The sequence below is a fragment of the Bos indicus x Bos taurus genome, chromosome 2 (genome assembly GCF_003369695.1).
Source record: "Bos indicus x Bos taurus breed Angus x Brahman F1 hybrid chromosome 2, Bos_hybrid_MaternalHap_v2.0, whole genome shotgun sequence".
NCBI classification, from domain to species: Eukaryota; Metazoa; Chordata; class Mammalia; order Artiodactyla; family Bovidae; genus Bos; species Bos indicus x Bos taurus.
This window is the reverse complement of record NC_040077.1, coordinates 90,296,201-90,322,108: the sequence shown is the minus strand read 5'-3', so window position 1 is coordinate 90,322,108 and position 25,908 is coordinate 90,296,201. Positions and strand designations below refer to the sequence as shown.

The following is a 25,908-nucleotide window of genomic DNA, read 5'->3' as shown; positions in this document are numbered from 1 at the left end:
TTCATAGGGGAATTCTATGAAACATTTTTCTGAAATTCTTCTAAGAAATTGCACAGGAAGAAACACTTCCAAACACATTCTACACCACAATCACCCAGATTCTGGCCACAATCACCCAGATACCAAAAGCAGGCAAAGACAACAAAAAAGTAAGTTATAGGCCAATATCACTGATAAACATAGATGCAAAAATCCTCAACAAAATTCTAGCAAACAGAATTCAACAACATGTTAAAAAGCTCATACACCATGATCAAGCTGGGTTTATTCCAGGGATGCAAGAATTCTTCAGTATATGCAAATCAATCAATGTGATACAGCATATTAACAAATTGAAAGATAAAAACCATATGATCATCTCAATACATGCAGAAAAAGCCTTCAATAAAATTCAGCACCCAATTATGATTAAAACATTTCAAAAAATGGGCATAGATGGAACCTACCTCAACAGAGTAAAGGCCAGATATGATAAACCCACAGCAAACATTATTCTCAATGGTGAAAAACTAAAAGCATTCCCTCTAAGATCAGGGACAAGACAAGGATGTCCACTCTCACCACTATTATTCAACATAGTTTTGGAAGTCCTAGCTATGACAATTAGAAGAAAAAGAAATAAAAGGAATCCAGATCGGAAAAGAAGTAAACTCTTACTGTTTGCAGATGACATGATACCATACATAGAAAACCCTGAAGAAACTATCATGAAATTACTAGAGCTAATCAGTGAAATCAGCAGTCATGGGATACAAGGTCAATACACAGAAATCACTTGCACACCTATATACTAACAATGAAAAATCAGAAAGAGAAATTAAGGAATCAATCCCATTCACCACTGCAACAACAACAAATATCTAGGAAAAAAATCTACCTAAGGAGAAAAAAGAACTACATACAAAAAATTATAAGACACTGGTGAAAGAAATCAAAGTTGACATAAACTGATGGAGAAATATTCCATGTTCCTGGGTAGGAAGAATCAATATTGTGAAAATGACTATACTACCAAATGCAATCCACAGAGTCAATGTGATTCCTATCAAATTACCAATGGCATTTTTCACAGAACTAGAACAAAAAATTTCACCATTCATATTGAAGCACAAAAGATTCCAAGTAGCCAAAGCAGTCTTGAGAAAGAAGAATGGAGCTGGAGGAATCAACCTTCCTGACTTCAGACTATACTACAAAGCTATAGTCATCAAGACAGTATGGTACTGGCATAAAAACAGAAATACAGACCAATGGAAGAAGACAGAGAACCCAGAGATAAACCCATGCACCTATGGGTACCTTATTTTTGACAAAGGAAGCAAGAATATACATTGGGGCAAAGATACACTTTTCAATAAGTGTGCTGGGAAAACTGGACAGCTACATGCAAAAGAATGAAATTAGAACACTTCTTAATGCCATACTCAAAGATAAACTCAAAATGGATTAAAGACCTAAATGTAAGCCCAGAAACTATAAAACTCATAGAAAACATAAGCGGAACACTCAATGACATAAATCAAAGCAAGATCTTCTATGACCCACCTCCTAGACTAATGAAAATAAAACAAAAATAAATAAGTGGGACCTAATTAAACGTAAAAGCTTTTGCACAGCAAAGGAAACTATAGACAAGGTGAAAATACAACCCTTAGAATGGGAGAAAATAAGAGCAAAGGAAACAACTGACAAATAATTAATTTCCAAAATATACAAGCTCATACAATTCAATATCAGTAAAACAAACAATTCAATCAAAAAGTGGGAAAAACACCTAAACAGACTTTTCTCCAAAGAAGACATACAGATGGATAACAAATAAATGAAAAGATGCTTAACATCACTTATTATTAAAGAAATGAAAATCAAAACTATAATGAGATATCACTTCACCCCTGTCAGAATGGCCATCATCAAAAAGTCTACAAACAATAAATGCTAGAGACAGTGGAGAAAAGGGAACACTCTTGCATTGCTGGTGGGAATGTAAATTGATACAGCCACTATGGAAGACAGTGTGGAAATTCCTTGAAAAACTAGGAATAAAACTACCATATTACCCAGCCATCCCACTCCTAGGCATATACCCTGAGGAAACCAAAATTGAAAAAGACACATGTAACTCAATGTTCATTGCAGCACTATTTACAACAGCTAGAACATGGAAGCAACTTGGATGTCCATCAATAGACGAATGGATAAAGAAGCTGTGGTGCATATATATGCAATGGAATATTACTCAACCATAAAAATGAACGCAGTCAGTTGTAATGAGTCAGTTCTAATGAGGTGGACAAACCTAGAGCCTATTATACAGATTGAAGTAAGTCAGAAAGAGAAATATAAATATCGTATACTGATGTATATATATGGAATCTAAGAAGATGGTACTGATGAATTTATTAGCAGGGTAGCAATGGAGAAATAGACAAAGAGAACAGACCTATGGATGGGGGAGGGGGACGAGGGGAAGGGGAGGAGGGAGAGAGTGAGATATAGGGAGAGAGTAACATGGAAACTTACAAACCATATGTAAAATAGATAGCCAATAGGAATTTGTTGTATGATTCAGGGAACTCAAACAGGGGCTCTGTGACAATCTAGAGGGGTGGGATGGGGAGAGAGATGGGAAGGAGGTTCCAGAGGGAGGGGACATGGGTGTACCTATGGCTGATTCTTATTGATGTTTGACAGAAAACAACAAAATTCTGTAAAGTAATTATCCTTCAATTAAAAAGTAAAGTGGCAAATAAATAAAAAAAAGCTGAACATTTTAATTTCCCAACTGAATGGAGTAAAAGTAAAATGAGGGCCCAACTGTTGCTACCACAGTAAAATAATGCATTTTTCATAAACCTTTAAGAAAGCTCATTTCACAAGTGATTCAAGTCAATAGAGGTTTGTTGGTTGGTTGATAAAATATCACCATGACCATTTGGAGCCTTAGCTCAAAGTGAAACATTTTCTAGTTACTATAGTCTTAGCACAATTACCCTACGCTTATCTTACAGCCCGGTCTACTGATCTACACCTCTGGAATTTCCCGAACCCAGTGCATTCTTAAGATACCATATATTTAGATAGTTGATAATGCTGTTAGCCTTATTTTGGTATCTCCAGCAGGAACTTTAAAGTGGCTTTGCAAAAAGTCTGTAGCTCTTCTGTTTCACCCTCAGCCTCAGCCCATATACACACACTCACACCCTCCCAACTGCTCGCCCTCCTTTCTCAGGTGGCTGGCTTAGAAATTGCCTTAGTCTTTTGCTCAAGACGTCTGAGTTTGGCTTTGCATTACCAGGCTCTCAATTCCTGTTTGAGAATCATTGGGATACCAAAAGTCAGTGCTCTCATGCAGGGCGCTACTTGGCACTTCAATTTGCATTGGAGGCTTACCACTATTCTAGAGAGAGAGAGTGAAAGTCGTTCAGTTGTGTCTGACTCTTTGCGACCCATGGACTGTCAGGGGTCATCTGACAGGTTCCTCTGTCCATGGAATTCTCCAGGCCAGAATACTGGAGTGGGTAGCCATTTCCTTTTCCAGGGGATCGTCTCAACACAGGGATCAGACCCAGGTCTCTAGCATTGGGGGTGGATTCTTTACTGTCTGAGCCACCAGGGAAGCCCTACCCACCATTCTAACCATGCATCAAAACTTTTTGTGGATTCTCTAAGAAAGTATTCCATCCTCAGAAGCCTGTTCCTAAGGTAATGGTCTATATAGCAGAAGGGGAAGCTAGGCTTTGCTCCCGGTGCGTGGATGGAGAGGGTGGAGGTGACAGAAGGTGTCAGGAGTCTCTTCTCTCCTGGAGGCAGTGCTCTGTTTAATGTCTGTCCACCTTCAAAATCGATGTTTGAGCTATAGCTTGATCATGCCATTCAGTGTTTATGGTATTTAATGATTCATCATTTGGCAACATGTATCATTTCCCCTGTAGTCTCTACAAACGTTTACGGGCCCCCACATGCAGCTGTTGTGTTCAGTGCTGGAAATGCACAGACATGGTAGTTGGTGCTCCCCCCTAATTTATGATTTTCATGGGATCATGGTCTTTGCCAGCCCCTCTGGCTCTTCTTTCTCAGCTTTCAAAGAACCCATCCCCTCTACCAGATCCTTCAGTATTGGTTCCCATGAATTCCATTGTAGTCTTTCTCTACACACTCTCCCTTGGGCAACTAAATTCACACCTGGAGTTTTAAATACCACTTTAAGCCGATGACTTCCAATTTTGTATTTCTATATTAGACCTCTATAATCACAGGCTTCTATTTCTTTCTTTCTTTTTTTTTTTTTTTTGCTATGCTGAGTGGCTTGTGGGAAACTTAGCTCCCCTATCAGGGATAGAACCCGGGCCCTAAGCAGTCAGAACATGGAGTCCTTAACACTGGGTCACCAGGGAGGTCCCCACAGGCTTGTCTTTCTATTATAATAGCTTTTTAGATATCCCCACTTGGTGGTCTCACAGATAGCTTAAACTCAAAATGTTCAAACCTTATACTCATTACGTTCTCCACAATCTGTTCCTTCCCCACTTTATTTCCTGTGCCAGTAAATGGCACTATCCTTCTCTCACCCACTGGATTTCAGTTTCTCTTTCACAGGTCAAATCCAGTCAGCTACAATCTCGCCTTGACTGTACCTCCTTCTTGATTTTTAGATTTGTCCCAACATTCCTCATCCATTGCCACTGCTTTGGTTGAGACTTCCTACTTATCTTCTAGAATCTAGAGCATTGCCATACTGACTACCACCAATTTAATTCTACATATAGCCTTCCAAGCAATTTTTTCTAAAATTTAAATCCTGCCGTATCTCTTCCCTACGAACAACCATCCAATGCCTTCTCTTTGCTTATTAGTCAAATCTAATCCTTAGGATGTTTACAAATAATTTTCCAGTCTGGTTGCTGTCTACCCTTCCAGGTTAATCTCCAGCAATTGTTGTTTTAGTCACTAAGTTGTGTCTGATTCTTGTGACCTCATGAACTGTAGCCCCGCCAGGCTCCTCTGTCCGTGGGATTTCCAAGGTAAGAATACCAGAGTGGGTTGCCATTTCCTTCTCCAGGGGATCTTCCCAACCCAGGGATCAAACCTGTCTCCTGAATTAGCAAGTGGATTATTTACCAATGAGCCACCTGGGAAGCTCCAATCTCTAGCAGTAGTTGCCACAAAACCAACATTCTAGCTTCCCTGAGCAATTCACCTACTTTTATATTAAGTAAACCTGCTTCCCTACTCCTCTGTTGAGTTCCTTTGTCTGGAATGTCCTTCCCCTCTTGCTCACGTAGAGAAAGCCCACTTCATGATTCCTGAAACCCAGTGCATGTCTCTTTCTCCCAAACAGTCCCTAGATTCCCCAGACAACCAAGGCATTTTTTCCTAGTGTTCCTAGAGGTCCTCAGGGGACCCTGTTATAGTAATAGTTGCCACATTGTATTATTTATTTGTTTCTCCCTCTAGACTGTATGCCTTGAAGGCAGGTATCAATGTCTTATTTATTTCTGAATCCTAGTCCCAGCATCTAGCATTCAATAAATATTTGTTGAACAAATGAAAAATCGATGCTTGGGTAAAAAAATAAAAAGTGAGATAAATTTACTAAACCTTATTTTTAAAATGTAAAAGTAATTCAAGACAGCCCACTTGTGATTCCCACTGTATATCTTACAGAGATCCATAATGCCAGGCACTGGCTATGGGGCTGGGGAAGGAGCCTGTTTTGAACCAGATCCAAGATACTTATGACCTTAAGGCTTTCTTCTTGAACTGGGAAGAAACACAGCAGGATGTTGCTTGGAAAAAAATTCTTTTTAACCTGCTTTCTTTCATTTGCAATTTTTCATAGTCTTAATTACTCTGAGATCATCCAGTTCCCCCAATAAAAACTAATTATTGAAATAAAATAAATTAAAGATGAGAAAACTAAAAATAAATGTAGAGACTATTAATGAAGATCAAAGTGGGCCATGTATATAAACGAATTTCACTGCCTTATTTGGGGGACAGGTTAATAAAGATGTTAATTGTAACTCCCAGGAGCTTTTGCCATACTCCAGAAGCGTGACAGCGATGAGCCTGATGGTGATTCAGACTCTGTGAACATCGTGGATTCGTTAGCTGCAGTGAGGGGTGGAGGGGTTGCCTCCTGGGGTCCCAGGGCAAGGGTTCCACTCATATTGCACTCCAGAAACCTATTGCCAAGCTCACAGATTCTAAAAGCAAATCTGGGTTAAAGGACATAATCATTTGAAAATGAACATGGAAAAATGTTATTGGCTAATGTCAGCCTAGGGCATTGCTTTATTACCAAATTATATTTGTCCTTGGAAGTTATATTTGCTTATGGAATCACCTATGAGCACCAACTTGGAGTCCAACAGATTGGATATTCTGGGTCACCCTGGCCAGGTAACCCTGGGCAAGTCACATACCTCCCCAAGCCTCAGCTCTCTCATCTGTAAAGTAGAAATGATAGCACTGCCCCATCTGATAGGGCCGTAGTGAAGCCAAGTAGAATTATGTATGTAAAGTGCCTTGTTGCTCAGTTGCTCAGTCATGTCCAGCTCTTTGTGATCTTATGGACTACAGCACACCAGGCTTCCCTGTCCTTCACCATTTCCCAGAGCTTGCTCAAACTCATGTCCATCGAGTCAGTGATGCCATCCAACCATCTCATCCTCTGTTGTCTCCTTCTCCTCCTGCCTTCAATCTTTCCCAGCATCAGGGTATTTTCCAAGGAGTTAGCTCTTCACATCATGTGGCCAAAGTACTGGAGCTTCAGCTTCAACATCAGTCCTTCCAATGAACATTTAGTGTTGATTTCTTTTAGGATGGACTGGTTGTATCTCCTTGTAGTCCAAGGGACTCACAAGAGTCTTCTCCAACATCACAGTTCAAAAGCATCAATTCTTTAATGCTCAACCTTTTTTATGGTCCAACTCTCACATCCATACATGACTACTGGAAAAACCATAGCTTTGACTAGACAGACCTTTGTTGGCAAAGTGATGTCTCTGCTTTTTAATATGTTGTCTAGATTTGTCATAGCTTTTCTTCCAAGGAGCAAGTGCCTTTTAATTTCATGGCTGCAGTCACCATCTGCAGTGATTTTGGAGCCCAAGAAAATAAAATCTGTCACTGTTTCTGTTGTTTCCCCATCTATATGCCATGAAGTGATGGAACCAGATGCTGTGACTTTTGTTTTTTGAATGTCGAGTTTTCAGCCAGCTTTTTCACTCTCCTCTTTCACTTTCATCAAGAGGCTCTTTAGTTCCTCTTCACTTTCTGCCATGAGGGTGGTGTCATCTGCATATCTGCATATTTCTCCTGGCAGTCTTGATTCCATCTTGTGCTCATTTTGCATGATGTACTCTGTATATAAGTTAAATAAGCAGGGTGACAATATACAGCCTTGATGCACTCTTTTCCCAATTTGGAACCAGTCTGTTGTTCCATGTCCGGTTCTGATTGTTGCTTCTTGACCTGCATACAGGTTTCTCAGGAGGAATGAAAAGGCTAAGCCAAAGTAGAAACAATGCCCAGCTGTGGATGTGTCTTGTGGTAAAAGTAAAGTCTGATGCGGTAAAAGAACAATACTACATAGGAACCTGAAATGTTAGGTCCATGTACCATGGTAAATTGGAAGGGGTCAAACAGGAGATGGCAAGAGTGAACAGATGACCATTCTATCTACTACTATGGACAAGAATCCTGTAGAAGAAATGGAGTAGCCCTCATGGTCAACAAAAGAGTCCAAAATGCAATACTTGGGTGTAATCTCAAAAATGACAGAATGATCTTGGGTCTTTTCCAAGGCAAATCATTCAATATTACAGTAAAGTGCCTAACTCATACTAACTTATACTGTCTGCTGGGGTCCATTCTGGTCAGAGAAGCACAGTTTTACACCTGAGTAAAGAGAAGCTTTCTCTCAGGTCCACACAGAGGCATTTCCTAGGTTGGGAAATGGGTCAGTCCACTGCCAAACCTTGTTCTCCTTCTGCTAACCATGTTAGCAGATAAGCAACAGTTATTTTACCCAGCAAAAGGTGAATAGTAACTTACATGTACTTCCTTGATAAAGCAGGCAGAACAAGGATTATTAGTTCAGAGGATGCAGTTGGAACTGGAACCCAGGTTTCCTCACTTCTGGTTATTGATTTCATTTAATAGATATCTATTTACTCTTATGTGACAGTTACAGGGGCAAGTGTAAGATACTAGAATCACTGGAAGTGGTCAGGTTTGCATTGCAGAAACCTTTAGTGCTCTTTCCACTGTATCAAGATTTAGGTGAAACCAACAATGACAACAAGATTGCCGTCTGTGATGTAGCGGTCCTTACTGGACATCCACCAAGATAATAAGGGTCTCCAGGGGAAGAGCCCTGTGGCCACAGCATGGGCTGGCCTCTCACAGTGGTTCAGGATGAGGAGGAAAGAGCCTTCACCAGAAAGGACAGCTTTAACAGGTGCTCAGACTGACTCAGGTAGGTGTTGGAAAATTGCAGGTCAACTCTTACAGTGTGTGAATTCAGGCTGTGTTTAAGCCCAAGCAAGCAAAAATCAAATCAGTTCTGGCCTAGGAGGTGTGCCTGACATGTAGAAGGAAGTCCAGAACTCTAAGGGAGCTAAACAGAAAGAAGGGGCTTCTTAGGTGGCACTAGTGGTAAAGAACCCACTTCCCAACGCAGGAGACATAAGAGATGTGGGTTCGATCCCTGGGTTGGGAAGATCCCCTGGAGGAGGAAATGGCAACCCACTCCGGTATTCTTGCCTGGAGAATCCTATGGACAAAAGAGCCTGGCCAGCTACAGTCCATGGGGTCACAGGGTTGGACACAACTGAGCAACTGAACACACATACAAACAGAAAGAAACAGGCATAGCATCATCTCTCACACACCTGTCATTGAGTCTAAACCCTGGCGCGTCACTGAGCAGCTGAATGAACTTCCACACTGTGCAAAAAAAAAAAAGGACGGGAACTACCTTTTAGTGGGCACTGCCTAAAAGTTAGGCATTGTGGATGTTAACTAAACTTATGGTGGTAATCATTTTGCAATATATACACATATCAAATCATTATGTTGGCTGCAAAATGAGACAGGGACATAACATAGTTAGTAGAAGGAGAACAAGGTTTGGCTTTGGATGGACCCATTTCCCAGCCTAGGAAATAATTCTGGGTGGACCTGGGAGAAAGCTGCTCTTTCCTCAGGTGTAAAACTGTGCTATTCTGACCAGCATGGACCCCAGCAGACAGTATGCTGTGCTATGCTGTGCTTAGCCTCTCTGTCTCTTTGCGACCTCATGGACTGTAGCCCACCAGGCTCCTTTGTTCATGGGGATTCTCCAGGCAAGAATACTGGAGCGGGTTGCCATGCTCTCCTCCAGGGAATCTTCCCAACCCAGGGGGAACATATTTTAAATCATAGGATCTTTCTCACTTTTACAGATTGCTGCTGCTAAGTCACTTCAGTCGTGTCCGACTCTGTGTGACCCCATAGACGGCAGCCCACCAGGCTCCTCCGTCCCTGGGATTCTCCAGGCAAGAACACTGGAGTGGGCTGCCATTTCCTTCTCCAATGCATGAAAGTGAAAAGTGAAAGTGAAGTCGCTCAGTCGTGTCCGACCCTCAGCGACCCCATGGATTGCAGCCTACCAGGCTCCTCCGTCCATGGGATTTTCCAGGCAGGAGTACTGGAGTGGGGTGCCATTGCCTTCTCCTTTTACACATTAGGGAACTGGAAAAGAATAACTTCCTCAAGCACCCCCAGAAGTTGCCAGATGGAGCGTGGACCTGCCACTCCTGGAACTGATGCTGATAATTAAAATCTCTCTTATCAGTATCCTTCCCCTTAGTTCAGCCCACTGAGCAACTCCCTTGTCTAACAGTTCACTGAATCGAGTGGATGCGATGCACACAGCTTAGGCTGTGTTCATAGCAAACACACAAAGACCTACTGAGCCTAAAGCATGGTAGCTTTTGGTCACCGCAACACGGACAAAGATCATTTTAAACTTTTAATCATCCTCTGTCCTGTAGCGGTGTCACATGAAGTGAAGTGCTCACGCTGGATTTCAGGTCAAAAGAAAACATTCCCAGGGTGGGGCTAGATGGCTGTTTTCATGTTGTCTGATGCCAGTATTCCGTCCATGTTATTTCTTGCTTCCACCTGGTGGTCAAAAACTGAAAAAGCAGACGTACTGAAAATAACTAGGTGTCAGCAGGATCCATTTGCCTATCGTTTATAGGACATCTGAATCTGGGTCCCTGCAGGACTTTTAGAACCGTTTTCCTGCCTTTTGATTTCTACCAAGTTCTTCCAGTGGAAAGTCTTTCCATGTGCGGCGTTCTTTCCTGGGGCTGAAAGAACCAGGATAATCCCGGATGCTTCCCTGTAGCTGAGCTCATGTCACAAATCAGGCATGATTTTCAGCAGATATTTCTTTAAAAGTTTGAAGGCCTCTGTGGATTCTATTCCCTTCTCAACAGGAACAGGCATCAAAGAGACAGGAATAAAATGCTTTGCACGCACATCAGGAACTAATTGCCAATTTGGCAAATGCATTGACTAATGTCATGCACTGTTATTTCTAAATCCTCTCCTGTCCTTGACCCCCAGTATCTAGATGTAAACTTGGAACCATTAGTGGAGAAGGATAAAGTCTTCTGGTGCCTCAAATGGAATTGAGAGGGATTTAAACTAGGCGCTTTTGAGCGTGGTGAAATGAACCCAGCAGTACATTAATGCTAGGATTTGAGCTCACACAGCGTGAGCGCTTTCAAAAACCGTGTTTAAGGAAGCAAACAGAGCCACGACAGACCCTTTCAGGGGAGCAAAAGGAGTTGGATGAAACAATCAATGACACATTAAAAAACCACAACTGGGCTGCAATCATGTGGGCAGGAAAAAAAAAGTTTTTCTTTATCACAGGATCTTTGCATCTAATGAGATGGTGACTGGACAAGGTCCAGAGGAGTAAGGCCTCGGTTTACTTTACCTAAGAAATGTCTAAATATTTAGTTGATTCTCTTAAAAGCCTTATGTGAGCCTCTAGCAAACTGGTCTTTAAGGTATGGTCTTATTGGCTCTATACTGCCATTGGCAGAGCTTTTTAAAGGGAATTTGGAAAAGTCAGAAGATATTACCACTGAAAGTACAAATGTTAACTTTTCTTTTTCTCTCAAAATTAACTCTTTTTAATGTCCTCCAAATATTTAATTTAGGACCAATACCTTGCCAGTCAATACTTTCTCTTAATTATTCCTGAAAGGTTCATCTGTTCCTCGCTGTTGTTATTTTAGTTGCTAAGTCATGTCCACACTTTTGCAACTCCATGGACTATAGCCCACCAGGCTCCTCTGTCCATGGGATTCTTCAGGCAAGAATATAGGAGTGGGTTGCCATTTCCTTCTCCAGGGGTCTTCCTGACCCAGGGATCTCTACCCCTTTCGTACATTTTATTTTTACCGGGTCCAGTTGGGCCCAATGTGCTTGAGGCTAAAAACAGGAGGGGTATTTTCTTGGGAGCCGGAGGGGAAGCTAAGAGGCCTGAGAAAGCTCTGTAAGAATGTCTATAGGGGTCCACCCTTTAAATTCACACTACTGTTGCATTGGCAGACTTCAGTCAAGCCCAATATCCAGTTTGCGTTAAGCTTCTGGGATCCTCTGTGTCAAAAACCCAGTGCATCCCAGACATGGCATCAATTGGGGCTTTAACCTTTTTAGACTTTCTCCAGCATGCCTTCTTTATCATTGCTTCCTGTGGACTCTTACTAAGGGTCACTGAACTTCTCCCCTCCCCCCCTGCAGGAGGCCGGCACAGACCCCTGTTCCCGCCAGTTTGATTAATGTGTCTTGGCTGATTGTGTGCAAGATGGCAGGCCTTTAGCAAGTGTGACCAGTTTATTGTTCAGCCAATCACAGGCGCCTCAGTTAGCATGTGAAAAGGGGGTGTGTTGCTGGGGAGGGTGAGTGTTCTGGCGGCTGAGTCAAAGGAGGAGCGTTTTGGGGGGTCACGGAGCAACACCCACTTCTTTGAGGGGATGTTACTATGCTCTACTAAACCTGTAAACCTCTTACTCAAAGCACTTTTTTCTTCCTCCCTCTTTTTTCAAGGAGATCTTTTTTTCCCATGGTGCAAGCAAGGCAAGACACTGGCTACTCTGCAGATGGAGTTCACGTTCCAGGGTTTTTAATATTTCACTTTTATATTTCTGTTAGAGAATGATCCTGCTGAGAGTCTGGGAATCCGTGCTCGTCAGAACCCCTTCACTGACACTTGGATATATTGCTCTGAAAGCTATCCCAGGAGAAAAGATTAAACAAAAAAAGCCTACTTTTCAAAGCCTACTTCTCAATCTGCCCACATCAAAATAAGACAACTGGCCCTTTGAAGTGGAAGACACGGAGTTCTCAGCCAGCTTGCTTAAAATGGGGGGTGGGGTGGGGGAGAGAAGGAAGGAAAGAAAGAAGGAAAGAAAGGCTAGGGTATAAAATTATATACCTCTCTTTCCTCGGCCAGATTTAATCTGGCAAGGGAGTCTGAATTGATGGTGAGAAAACTGACAACCTGCTTATCAGCACCCCAAGAAAAGAGGTAACTGGTCAGAGAAACCTGTCCAGCTGGGTCAGTACCAGGTGTTTTTTAAAAAACCTGTATAAACAGAAACTGTGTTGTTCATACATAGTCCGGACAAGGTCTGGAAAGGGCAGAGTGGATACAAATGGACACTGGATGGCTCTCTAGGCTCTGAGCTCTCCAGCTCCCTCAGAGTGATCGTACTGCTGAATTCAAAGCTTGAGGGCCTATGGAATGAAAAGGAAAGGAATGGAAATCTCATCAAGAACAGTGTTAACAGTTCTCTGTGATGTTTATCTGGCTCCCATCCCCTCTTCTGGTCCCTTAATCACTGGAGCTCAAGTGCCTGCAAGTAGCAGCAATGGCTTGGGGATGGAGGTAGGAGGGGTATAGCTTGAAGGGACTTCTTAATTCACATAAGGGGATGTTCTTGGAACACATATGTGGGTGGTTGTTTTAAAACATACTCCTTATGATTGAGCTATCAATAGTACTGACTGCACGCTCAGGATATGCTGGACTTCTAAGATTTATAAGCTCAGGTTTACACATCTTGGCTATGACTAAGGTTACAATTTGCTTCCCTCCATAAGCCTAGCCGGGCCCATGGTCTATACACTGTCCAAGCCCATGGAAGTAGGGTTTGCAAATGAACACCCTCTCATAAGCTGAGCTGGTGAAAGACTGTGGTTGAGTGACTACAAACCCAACCTCTTAGAGATCCAAGAATGTGCCAAATTCATCTATGCAGGCCAAGCATATAACACAATGCCTGGCAGATAGTAGGTGCTCAAAACTTTTTGACTTATTTGAATTAAATTGAATCCTTACTAGAAAAACAATGCAAAATATGAACCCTATTGATGTTGGGCCTGGAGAATTTTCTTCATAAATAAAAAATTGCATATTACTTTGAAATGACAGCAAAATGAAAAATGCAACATATTTCTCACTGGTTTATTGGAACCCAGTTATCTTATCTAGTACAGAATCTGGCAGGAAAGCATGTTGGACAAGTTCCTTTCATTATTGTTCTCACCAAGGATCACTGTTTATTGCTGGAATCAACCTGAAACCCAAATAGTTCAAGTTTGAGGGAATAGCATATGCTCACCGTGGCAGCTTTGTGTTGAGATCATTCCAATTATTTTCTACAACCCATCTGTGACCCTAAACTTCTGCCTGCACCTACTTTAGGAAGCTGAGGGGTCCCATTTTCACCTGGAGAGCAGAGTAGGTAGGGAGGGGTACAGGCAGGGTGGAAAAAGATGAGACCCAGTTCTCCTAGAAACTGAAGCACCTGGAGATAGGCTTTATTGTCAACTGGACCATCATCTCTATGAGAAGCCTGGTCTTTTTTCTCTCTATCTCAGACCAAATGGAAAAGGCATTATTCTAAGCCCTGAGGTGAGAGAGTGACATTTTTCTCAAGTGCTAATTAGAAATGGCAAACTATTTGTAATGATCCAAACCCCATCTAACAATGCATATAGATCATTCACAAAGCAACTGAAATGATTTTAGAGTTGGTCTTTAGCTGCTGTAGGTGTTCCATAATCTTAGTCAGTTCAAGATGACTGAACCCTATATACAGCTGTTTGAGTAAAAGTATTAGATGCTGGAGGAATAAAAGAAAATTAGCCTTCTATGTCTTTTGTTTTCCACTTTAATTGCCTTTTAAATTTTCTTACAATTTCTTACTCTCATAAAAACCCCCTCATACCAAAGTTAGTAATACAACAATTTAGGGAAATTCCATTTTTAGTTATGGGACAATGGAAGGATATAAAGACTGGAAAATCAAACTTGGGCCACATTCTCCCTAATTGTGTACATATCTGAAAGTGAAAGTGAAAGTCATTCAGTCATGTCTGACTTTTTGCAACCCCATGGACAATACAGTTCATGGAATTCTCCAGGCCAGAATACTGGAGTGGGTAGTCTTTACCTTCTCCAGGGGATCTTCCCAACCCAGGGATCAAACCCAGGTCTCCCACACTATATATATCTACCTCCCCTTTAATCCTGCCTGCGAGAGTCCAGCTCTGGTATGGCCATGATGTGGTCCTTTATCCTATAGCTCATTGCTTGCCTTCTCTCTTTTGTTTCAATGTCCTTGAAGTGACAACTAGGTAATCTGACCTCTCTGGCATGTCCTTGGGACCATTTCTCAAAAACATCTCCCTTGGAATACTTGCAACACTTCCAAATCCACCCCCAGGAGCCAGTCTTGGAGGGCCAAATATGGGACAGAAAATGACAAAGTGTTAGGTCTAGAGACAATGGATGAACTCTTGTATAATCTAGAGACATCTTACCTGGCCTGTCCTAGGCTCAGGGAGCCTCTGCTTCCCCTATAGCTTTCTTTTTATACTTTATGAAGTACAATAATCTAGCAAATAGACTCAATGATAGTCATTGGGCTCAAAAATGAGACCTTCTTTTGAGTTTTCCATTTAAACCATTGGGTGTTTGGAAATGGATGTGGAGTCCACAGTAATAGTCATTCCCAATTGTTATTCCACTTGTTACTTGTGTTTTACAGAGTTGGAAAACTGATCTAACCTCAACTACTATTTCAATGTTTTCCTCATAAAAAGATTAGTCACGGAATATAAGAGTCTAAATATCTGTCTACACTGTTAACAATTAAAGGAAAATACCTTGTCTGTGTGGCCAGTGCTCTTACACTGATAACTCACAGAGCTTTTGGAAGCTCAAATCAGTATTACCTGGGTTGTAGTTAGGTAGCTTGGAAACTCCAGGCCAGGTATCCTCTGTAGGGACTCCCAGCACCTATATAAAGACAAAGATTCGGGGACAGATGAAGTGGATGGAGCAGGTGTGGAGACATGGAGGACACATCGGGGAGGAACAGGGAAAAACTGGATGTATATCACATTGTGCCAGCTGATGTGTACAAGAAAGAAATTTTAGTGTTTCCGACATTTGTAGTTTCCCAGGCAAAATTGCAGTATATTTCCATTGTCCTGTGTGTCAACTTGTTAACTTGACTGGACTAAAGGATGCCCAAGACAGTCGATAAAACATTATTTCTGAGTGTGACTGTGAGGGTGTTTCTGGAAGAGATTAGTATTTGAATCAGTAGACGGAATAAAGAGAACTGCCCTCACCAATTTGGGTGGCATCATCTAATCGGTAGAGGGCCTGAATAGAACAAAAGAGTGGAGGAAGCACAAATGTTTTGTCTCTCTTTTTGAGCTGGGACATCCACCTTGTCGTGCCTTTGGAGCTCCTAGTTCTCTGGTCTTCAGATTCTGGGACTTATACCAGTGGCCCCCTTAAACGGACTTATCCCACCAGCTTTCCTGGTTTTCCAGCTTGCAGAGGACATATCTCAGCCTCCATGAAATCACACGAGCCAATTCCCGTAATAAATCACTACATATATATATATATATAAATATGTATATAAATATAAAATATCATGGGAATTGGCTCTTGTGTATACACACACACACACACACACACACACACACACCCCTCCATATCTCCCATTCGTTCTGTTTCTGTGGAGAACCCTGACTAATACAGATCATATAACCTTACTTAAAGTCACATTCTCATCCCTAAATATCTACAGGCATACCTCAGAGATATTTTGGGTTTAATTCCAGACCACAGCAATAAAGCTAATACTGTAATAATGTGAATCACACAAATTTTTTGGTTTCCCAGTATATATAAAAGTTATGTTTACACTATACTATGGTCTATTAAGTGTGTAACAGAACAATGTGCATACCTTAATTTAAAAACCAATGTACATACCTTAATTTTAAAAATGCTTCCTTGCTAAAAAATTGCTATCCATCATCTGACAAGACAGCGTTGCTGCAAACCTTCAATTTGTTTTAAAAAAGCAATGTCTGCAAAGTGCAATAAAGTAGAGCGCAATAAAACGAAGTTTGCCTACTGTATGTAGTGCATGATCACCATACACTGGGATGCTATCTTTGGAGTTGGAAATACAGAAAGACGTGAGTGGCAAAGTGTCCCTTTGCCTTACATCAGATAACTCTCTGTATATATATATATATATCTCAACAGGAGACATTTGACAGTTTAAATTATGCCTCAGCATGGGCATTCAGCTGTTCACCAATGTGTTCAAATTAAAAAGGATTCAGATTACTGACCTTTAGGCAGTGGAATGTTGGCTAAAAATGATCCGAAACCTAACTCTAGTCTTTTCTACTGAATTCATCTTATCTGCTTCTTTTCTCTGTGGCCCAGCAGTTTGGAATATAGTGTTTGGTTTTTAACTGGTGGATCATAATAGTAACAACATTGCTTGAAAAAGAGCTCACTTATGCTTTGGATTACTAAACTGAAGCTTTACTTTTTAATTACTAAGAAAAGAAAAATCTTTTAGAATTTAAGTCAAAATACTTCAGATTTTAAATGACTCTGTTACTCTGAGTTCCCTTGTAGACAAAACCTTACCATTCTTTTAAGATAATCATAAATGCTCAATGTCAGTTGGGAGCTAGAATAATATTGTTTTTGTGAAATACTAATGAAACATTAGTAGCTTTCATACACCACTACAATATAGCTCTTCTGGGAAGCATACCTCAATACAAGCATCTCTCATAGAAGAAGCCTAGTGAATCCATTTGTAAAATGCTGGAGACAGATGCTGGCCCAATTGTTATAGCAGGAAATCAACTGCCCAACAATGACTGATTTCCTACTCCAGGTGATCTTACCAATGAACCTGTGTCTCTTGTGTCTCTTGCACTGGCAGGTAGATTCTTTATCATTGCACCATCTGGGAAGCCTCGACTGATGAAAATTGATGAGGAATCTGGAAGCCTCTTAATAACCACCAGTTAGCTGAGTAGGACTCTGGCTGACAAGTATACTTTGTGGTGCCTGTTAAGCTTGTCCTCAAACAAAAGATACCAAAGTGCCATTTTCCCTCATATAATAATAATAATAATAATAAAAAATCAAGCCACCCAGTAGAAGCTTCTTTCTTTGATCCATTCCCTAAACAAATTGAAAAGCTACTGAGAGGATTGTGAGCTTTTCCTATCAGCCACCCCGAGCCAGAGGGAACACTGAGAATCCTGGAATCCATTTTGAAAAACCAACTGGACTAATTCTTCTTTTGTGGGAGAGGGCCAAAGGATGGGGAGTTAATTCTTCTTTGCTAAACTGCCATCTTATGTATTTGCACAGATGTGTGTGTAAACAAGTGGGCAGAATGATTCACAAATACCCCTACATCTCTGTTGCCTAGCAAGAAAATGACAAGAAAGCAAAGATAATGAAGAGAAAGCAATAAAGGAAATAAAAATGACCACATCCATATTTTCTCTAAGCCAAAAGTTACCAGAATTGTTGGCTACTTTGTATTATTGTGTAATTAAAGCCAACAATGGATACCAACAATTTTAGAAGATTGTGCTAAAAGCTTTAAGCTTTGAGATTTTAAAAGTTTAAACAAAAATTCAATATCCTTTATTTGGAAATTTGATGCTCAGTTTTTATTTGAAAATTATTGAGTTCATTTTCACTTGAGAAAATTACTAAATCTCCACTTCACTGACTGGGAAACTGAAAACCAAAAATAGTTGATTTACTCTCTCCCTGAAGGCTCTTAAAAGGCAGTTAGTGAGTGCTATGTTTGAAACCACAGTGGGCTGCAGAGGCTGTTTTCTGCCTTTGTTGAAATGGAAACTGAAGGCATTTTGATTAATGGCTTTAAAGTCTGCATAGTTTATTTTATTTGGATTTTAGAGCTACATCCGGTATTATTTGCTAAAAATATTTATTGAAAGAATTAGATTTCTAAAAAATTGATCAAAAATTAATAACAGCCATTCAGGTGTAAACACACACACACATACACACCTAGGGGTATTTCAGAAAGATGATAAGTAAAGATTCAGGACTTCTCAAGAATGAGATCTCAGAATACATGTAAAGAAAAGTTGTGATTAGAGATTGGGAGATACCCACTAGTCCCTACATCAAATATCACAGAGCCTGAAGCAGCTTTCCTTTTTTGTCTATGTACACCATTTTTAGTAAAACACACTTCAGGAGCCATTTGTAGTGTTTGAATTTCCAAACTACTTGGGATGTAATAGTATAATAGACAACACACTGATGAATATGGTTCTTCCTTGTTCTCAGAGCATGAAACTATAGATGTGGTAACAAAACTGGGGTCTCTACCTGCTTGGACAGAAGAAGGGGGAAATGAGACATAATGAATCTGACCTCCTGGTGCCCAGTAAGGAGAGCTAAGCAATATGGAACTATCTCCTCATCAGTACAGTCTGAAGCTCAACAATGAGCTGCTGCTGTTGCTGAAAGTGAAGTCAATCAGCCGTGTCTGACTCTTCGTGACCCCCATGGGATTTTCCAGGCAAGAGTACTGGAGTGCAACAATGAGCTAGGCAAGTCAATAAGCTTGAGAAATAACTTCAGAAGTGGAGGAGGGGGAGACTTAATAAACAGAGAAGAATGTTATGATTAAAAATGATAGGCGCTACAATAGTCTCATAACACTTTGTTCAAAGAGGTCACAAGTTCAGGAGTCAGAAAACCAAATATACCAGAAGACACTAAAGACCCAAGAAGTTAGGTTGTGAGGCTTGCTTTACCTCCTAACCTAAAGTTAGAGCTGAGTTCTGAACTCGTGACTCTAACATCATGCCAGTGTTATTTCTAATGTGTTTACTTGTTTTAAATGTGTAATGAGTTGTCATAAATGTCAAAATAAAGTCCTTCTGATTTATTGCAGTGTGATAAGCATAATGTTAGACATGAACATGGCTTCCTGGGTAAGACCTGTTGGACCCATTTGTTAAGATGTGCTTGCTTTGGTTGCATCACTCATGTTTGGGTATTTTATGTCCAGATACAAGTCCAAACTTCTCACTTACCGAGTTATTAATACCTAAAACATCCTTCACATGGTCAGGGACAGTCACCAAGACCAGTCCTGGAAACCTGAACCAATAACTAGAAAACCATCAGATTCTGGGAAGTGTCGTAACTCATTCTTTGTGTTCTATGATTTCTAAAGGCTGCACTAAATGCAAAGAACTATAAAATGATTGCTTTAAGAACACAATCATTTAAAAATAGGAAGTAATGTTTTAAAAAACCAATTTATATACAACTTTTCAAATATCCTAATGGCATACCTTATCTCACTATTATAATTGTTGTTAACTATCTAGTTATACATACATCTTTTGCATCTATACATAGTTCATGTTTGTTTTGCATGTATTTACTTATATACCACCCATCACCCCACCTAGACTGAACAACAGTTGAAAGCACAGATTATGCATTTTTCCTATTCTTTCTATTTTCCCAATGTTTTGTAACATCTTATAAGATAATGAGTACCCAATGATATTGCCTCCTGATTAAATGAATAGGAAAAACTTTTCAAGTGTGTAAAAGATCACTTTTACAGGGTCAGATGGAGAAGGCAATGGCACCCCACTCCAGTACTCTTGCCTGGAAAATCCCATGGATGGAGGAGCCTGGTGGGCTGCAGTCCATGGGGTCGCGAAGAGTCGGACACAACTGAGAAACTTCACTCTCACTTTTCACTTTCATGCATTGGAGAAGGAAATGGCAACCCACTCCAGTGTTCTTGCTTGGAGAATCCCAGGGATGGGGGAGCCTGGTGGGCTGTCGTCTATGGGGTCACACAGAGTAGGACACGACTGAAGCGACTTAGCAGCAGCAGCTGCACAGGGTCAGATCTAGGCAGGGTTAATTCTGCTTCCTCTAATGTGGACAAGAAACTAACAGAGAGAATAGAACAATTAGGTTAAATATTAGGAAATGCCTGTCAACAGTTGGGTTGGTCTTTGAAACATCACTATGAAAATAATTTCTGAGAGAGAAAGAGAAAGACAGCAAACATTTGTTGAGCACGTAGGGCACGTGGTGCTTGTTACTCACGTGCTCTTTTAAAATTCTCAAAGCAAGGTTATAAAATCATTATCACCAGCCCCATGTAACAGAAGAGGAAACTGAAGCTCAGAGGGACTATATAACTTGCACACATTCATTTAGCTGAAAAATGGCTAGAATTCAAATGTGCAACTTAAAAGCTGTTATTTACATTAGGCTACCTCCAGTATGAAAAGGCAAAATGATAGGATACTGAAAAAGGAACTCCCCAGGTCGGTAGGTGCCCAATATGCTACTGGAGATCAGTGGAGAAATAACTCCAAAAAGAATGAAGGGATGGAGCCAAAGCAAAAACAACACCCAATTGTGGATGTGACTGGTGATAGAAGCAAGGTCTGGTGCTGTAAAGAGCAATATTACATAGGAACCTGGAATGTCAGGTCCATGAATCAAGGTAAATTGGAAGTAGTCAAACAGGAGATGGCAAGAGTGAACGTTGACATTCTAGGAATCAGCAAACTAAAATGGACTGGAATGGGTGAATTTAACTCAGATGACCATTATATCTACTACTGTGGGCAGGAATCCCTTAGAAGAAATGGAGTAGCCATCATGGTCAACAAAATAGTCTGAAATGGAGTACTTGGATGCAATCTCAAAAACGACAGAATGATCTCTGTTCATTTCCAAGACAAATCATTCAATATCACAGTAATCCAAGTCTATGCTCCAACCAGTAACAGTGAAGAAGCTGATGTTGAATGATTCTATGAAGACCTATAAGACCTTTTAGAACTAACACCCCAAACGATGTCCTTTTCATTATAGGTGACTGGAATGCAAAGGTAGGAAGTCAAGAAACACCTGGGGTAATAGGCAAATTTGGCCTTGGAATACAGAATGCAGCAGGGCAAAGGCTAATAGAGTTTTGCCAAGAGAACACACTGGTCATAGAAGACACCCTCTTCCAACAACACAAGAGAAGACTCTACATATGGACATCACCAGATGGTCAACACCAAAATCAGATTGATTATATTCTTTGCAGCCAAAGATGGAGAAGCTCTATACAGTCAGCAAAAATAAGACCGGGAACTGACTGTGGATCAGATACTTATTGCCAAATTCAGACTTAAATTGAAGAAAGTAGGGAAAACCACTAGACCATTCAGGTATGCCCTAAATCAAATTCCTTATGATTATTCAGTGGAAGTGAGAAATAGATCTAAGGGACTAGATCTGATAGAGACAGTGCCTGATGAACCATGGGTGGAGGTTCATGACATTGTACAGGAGACAGGGATCAAGACCATCCCCATGGAAAAGAAATGCAAAAAAGCAAAATGGCTGTCTGGGGAGGCCTTACAAATAGCTGTGAAAAGAAGACAAGAGAAAAGCAAAGGAGAAAAGGAAAGATATAAACATCTGAATGCAGAATTCCAAAGAATAGCAAGGAGAGATAAGACAGCTTTCCTCAGCAATCAATGCAAAGAAATAGAGGAAAACAACAGAATGGGAAAGACTAGAGATCTCTTCAAGAAAATTAGAGATACCAAGGGAACATTTCATGCAGAGATGGGCTTGATAAAGGACAGAAATGGTATGGACCTAACAGAAGCAGAAGATATTAAGAAGAAGTGGCAAGAATACACAGAACTGTACAAAAAAGATCTTCACGACCAAGATAATCATGATGGTGTGATCACTCACCTAGAGCCAGACATCCTGGAAAAGCATCACTACGAACAAAGCTAGTGGAGGTGATGGAATTCCAGTTGAGCTATTTCAAATCCTGGAAGATGATGCTGTGAAAGTGCTGCACTCAATATGCCAGCAAATTTGGAAAACTCAGCAGTGGCCCCAAGACTGGAAAAGGTCAGTTTTCATTTCAATCCGAAAGAAAGGCAATGCCAAAGAATGCTCAATCTACCACACAATTGCACTCATCTCACACGCTAGTAAAGTAATGCTCAAAATTCTCCAAGCCAGGCTTCAGCAAGACGTGAACTGTGAACTTCCAGATGTTCAAGCTGGTTTTAGAAAAGGCAGAGGAATCAGAGATCAAATTGCCAACATCCAATGGATCATGGAAAAAGCAAGAGAGTTTCAGAAAAATATCTATTTATGCTTTATTGACTGTGCCAAGCCTTTGACTGTGAGGATCATGACAAACTGTGGAAAATTCTGAAAGAGATGGGAATACCAGACCACCTGACCTGCCTCTTGAGAAACCTTTATGCAGGTCAGGAAGCAACAGTTAGAACTGGACATGGAACAACAGACTGGTTCCAAACAGGAAAAGGAGTACATCAAGGCTGTACATTGTCACCCTGCTTATTTAACTTCTATGCAGAGTACATCCTGAGAAACGCTGGGCTGGAAGAAACACAAGCTGGAATCAAGATTGCCAGGAGAAATATCAATAACCTCAGATATGCAGATGACACCACCCTTATGGCAGAAAGTGAAGAGGAACTCAAAAGCCTCTTGATGAAAGTGAAAGAGGAGAGTGAAAAAGTTGGCTTAAAGCTCAACATTCAGAAAACTAAGATCATGGCATCTGGCCCCATCACTTCATGGGAAATAGTTGGGGAAACAGTGGAAACAGTGTCAGACTTTATTTTTTTGGGCTCCAAAAAGCAAGAGAGTTCCAGAAAAACATCTATTTCTGCTTTATTGACTATGCCAAAGCCTTTGACTGTGTGCATCACAATAAACTGTGGAAAATTATGAAAGAGATGGGAATATCAGAACACCTGATCTGCCTCTTGAGAAATTTGTATGCGGGTCGGGAAGCAACAGTTAGAACCGGACATGGAACAACAGACTGGTTCCAAATAGGAAAAGGAGTACGTCAAGGCTGTACATTGTCACCCTGCTTATTTAACTTATATGCAGAGTACATCATGAGAAACACTGGACTGGAAGAAACACAAGCTGGAATCAAGATTGCCGGGAGAAATATCAATAACCTCAGATATGCAGATGATGCCCCCCTTTATGGCAGAAAGTGAAGAGGAACTCAAAAGCCTCTTGATGAAAGTGAAAGAGGAGACTGAAAAAGTTGGCTTAAAGCTCAACATTCAGAAAACAAAGATCATGGCATCCGGTCCTAACACTTCATGGGAAATAGATGGGGAAACAGTGGAAACCGTGTCAGACTTTATTTTTCTGGGCTCCAAAATCACTACAGATGGTGACTGCAGCCATGAAATTAAAAGACACTTACTCCTTGGAAGGAAAGTTATGACCAATCTAGATAGCATATTCAAAAACAGAGATGTTACTTTGCCAACAAAGGTTCGTCTAGTCAAGGCTATGCTTTTTCCTGTGGTCATTATGGATGTGAGAGTTGGAGTATGAAGAAGGCTGAGCACCGAAGAATTGATGCTTTTGAACTGTGGTGTTGGAGAAGACTCTTGAGAGTCCCTTGGACTGCAAGGAGATCCAACCAGTCCATTCTGAAGGAGATCAGCCCTGGGATTTCTTTGGAAGGAATGATGCTAAAGCTGAAACTCCAGTACTTTGGCCACCTCATGTGAAGAGTTGACTCATTGGAAAAGACTCTGATGCTGGGAGGGATTGGGGACAAGAGGAGAAGGGGACGACAGAGGATGAGATGGCCAGACGGCATCACCGACTCGAGGCACATGAGTTTGGGTGAACTCCAGGAATTGGTGATGGATAGGGAGGCCTGGTGTGCTGCGATTCATGGGTTGCAAAGGGTCGGACACGCCTGAGCAACTGAACTGAACTGAACTGAACCTCCAGCTTAGATGATGTTATGGAATCCAGTAATAATTTTTGAAGGTAGCATTCATCAGTAGCATTTATCAGTCTTGCAGGGAAAATTTTTTTTTTAACTTCTTTTTTTTTCTTTATTTTATTTTTTAACTTTACAATATTGTATTGGTCTTGCCATATATCAACCTGAATCCGCCACAGGTATACACGTGTTCCCCATCCTGAACCCTCCTCCCTCTTCCCTTCCCGTACCATCCCTCTGGGTCATCCCAGTGCACCAAGCATCCAGTATCGTGCATCGATCCTGGACTGGCGACTCGTTTCATATATGATATTATACATGTTTCAGTGCCATTCTCCCAAATCATCCCACCATCTCCCTCTCCCACAGAGTCCAAAAAATTGTTCTATACATCAGTGCCTCTTTTGCTGTCTTGTATACCATGTTATTGTTACCATCTTTCTAAATTCCATATATATGCATTAGTATACTGTATTGGTGTTTTTCTTTCTGGCTTACTTCACTCTGTATAATAGGCTCCAGTTTCATCCACCTCATTAGAACTGATTCAAATGTATTCTTTTTAATGGCTGAGTAATACTCCATTGTGTATATGTACCACAACTTTCTTATCCATTCATCTGCTGATGGACATCTAGGTTGCTTCCATGACCTGGCTATTATAAACAGTGCTTGCGGGGAAATTTTGAGGAAGAAAAATCTTTTGGCTTGAAATTTTTTTTAGTGTGTGAATGTTTCCCAATTTGTCCTGTGTTCCTCCATTATATCCTCCGTGTTTCCAAAAGAAAGCTTAATGGCAGTGATTAATCTCTATAAAACATCTGAATTTCACAAAGGACATTCTATTTTAGTGTTCACAACACACTGTGTTTTCTGGGTCATGAATCTGTGGCACTAGACTGGTTTGCACAGAATATCTTCATAAATGTGAGTCATTTTCCCTCCAGACACTAGCAACTAACTCTTCCCTTTTCCTAAAAGTTTCCTGAGGATTATCTTCACCTTCATGTTGTAAAATTCAACTTAAAAAAATGATATAAGTGTTTTTTACATGGGCTTTTACAAATATTTATTTATTTATTTTTATTTGGCTGTGCCAGGTCTCAGTTGCAGCACAATGGATCTTTTGTTGTGGCATGTGATATCTAATTCCCTGAACAGGGATCAAACCTGGGCTCCCTGCATTGGAAGCACAGGGTCTTAGCCACTGGACCACCAGGGAAATCCCCAGCTTTTTAAAATTTTTAATAAATGAAGGACTCTGCAGTGGAAACATAATTCAAAAATGAAATTTTATATTATTCCTGCAAGGCAAAATGTTTGATGACATTAAGTCAAAATCACAAAGAGTTTGAGAAAAGATAAGTTTCCTCACCTGCACACAAAAATCCCACTTTGCATTATTTCCCCAGATACCTGATTGGGAGGCTATTAGCAAGAATGCTCTAGATGCTTGCTTGAAACAAGCAAACTTAAAGGAATCCGAATCCAGGATACAAGGAATACCCTACCCACCCCAGTTTAAAGTACTTGATACATGCTACAATATGGATGGATCTTGAAAACATTATGCTAAGTGAAATAAGCCAGACACAAAGGACAAACACTGTATGATTCCACTTATATGAAAACCTAGAATGGG

The 25,908-nt window shown here is 40.8% G+C and overlaps 1 protein-coding gene across 1 annotated transcript in view; it reads right to left on the bottom strand.

Annotated features, from left to right (window-relative positions):
- CDK15 (cyclin dependent kinase 15) overlaps nt 1-25,908 on the bottom strand; it is a 96,381-nt gene that overhangs the window by 26,254 nt on the left and 44,219 nt on the right. Inside the window, exon 10 of the mRNA XM_027564470.1 lies at nt 15,316-15,379. Coding sequence (XP_027420271.1) covers nt 15,316-15,379 — 64 coding nt within the window. The remainder of the gene's footprint in view (nt 1-15,315; nt 15,380-25,908) is intronic.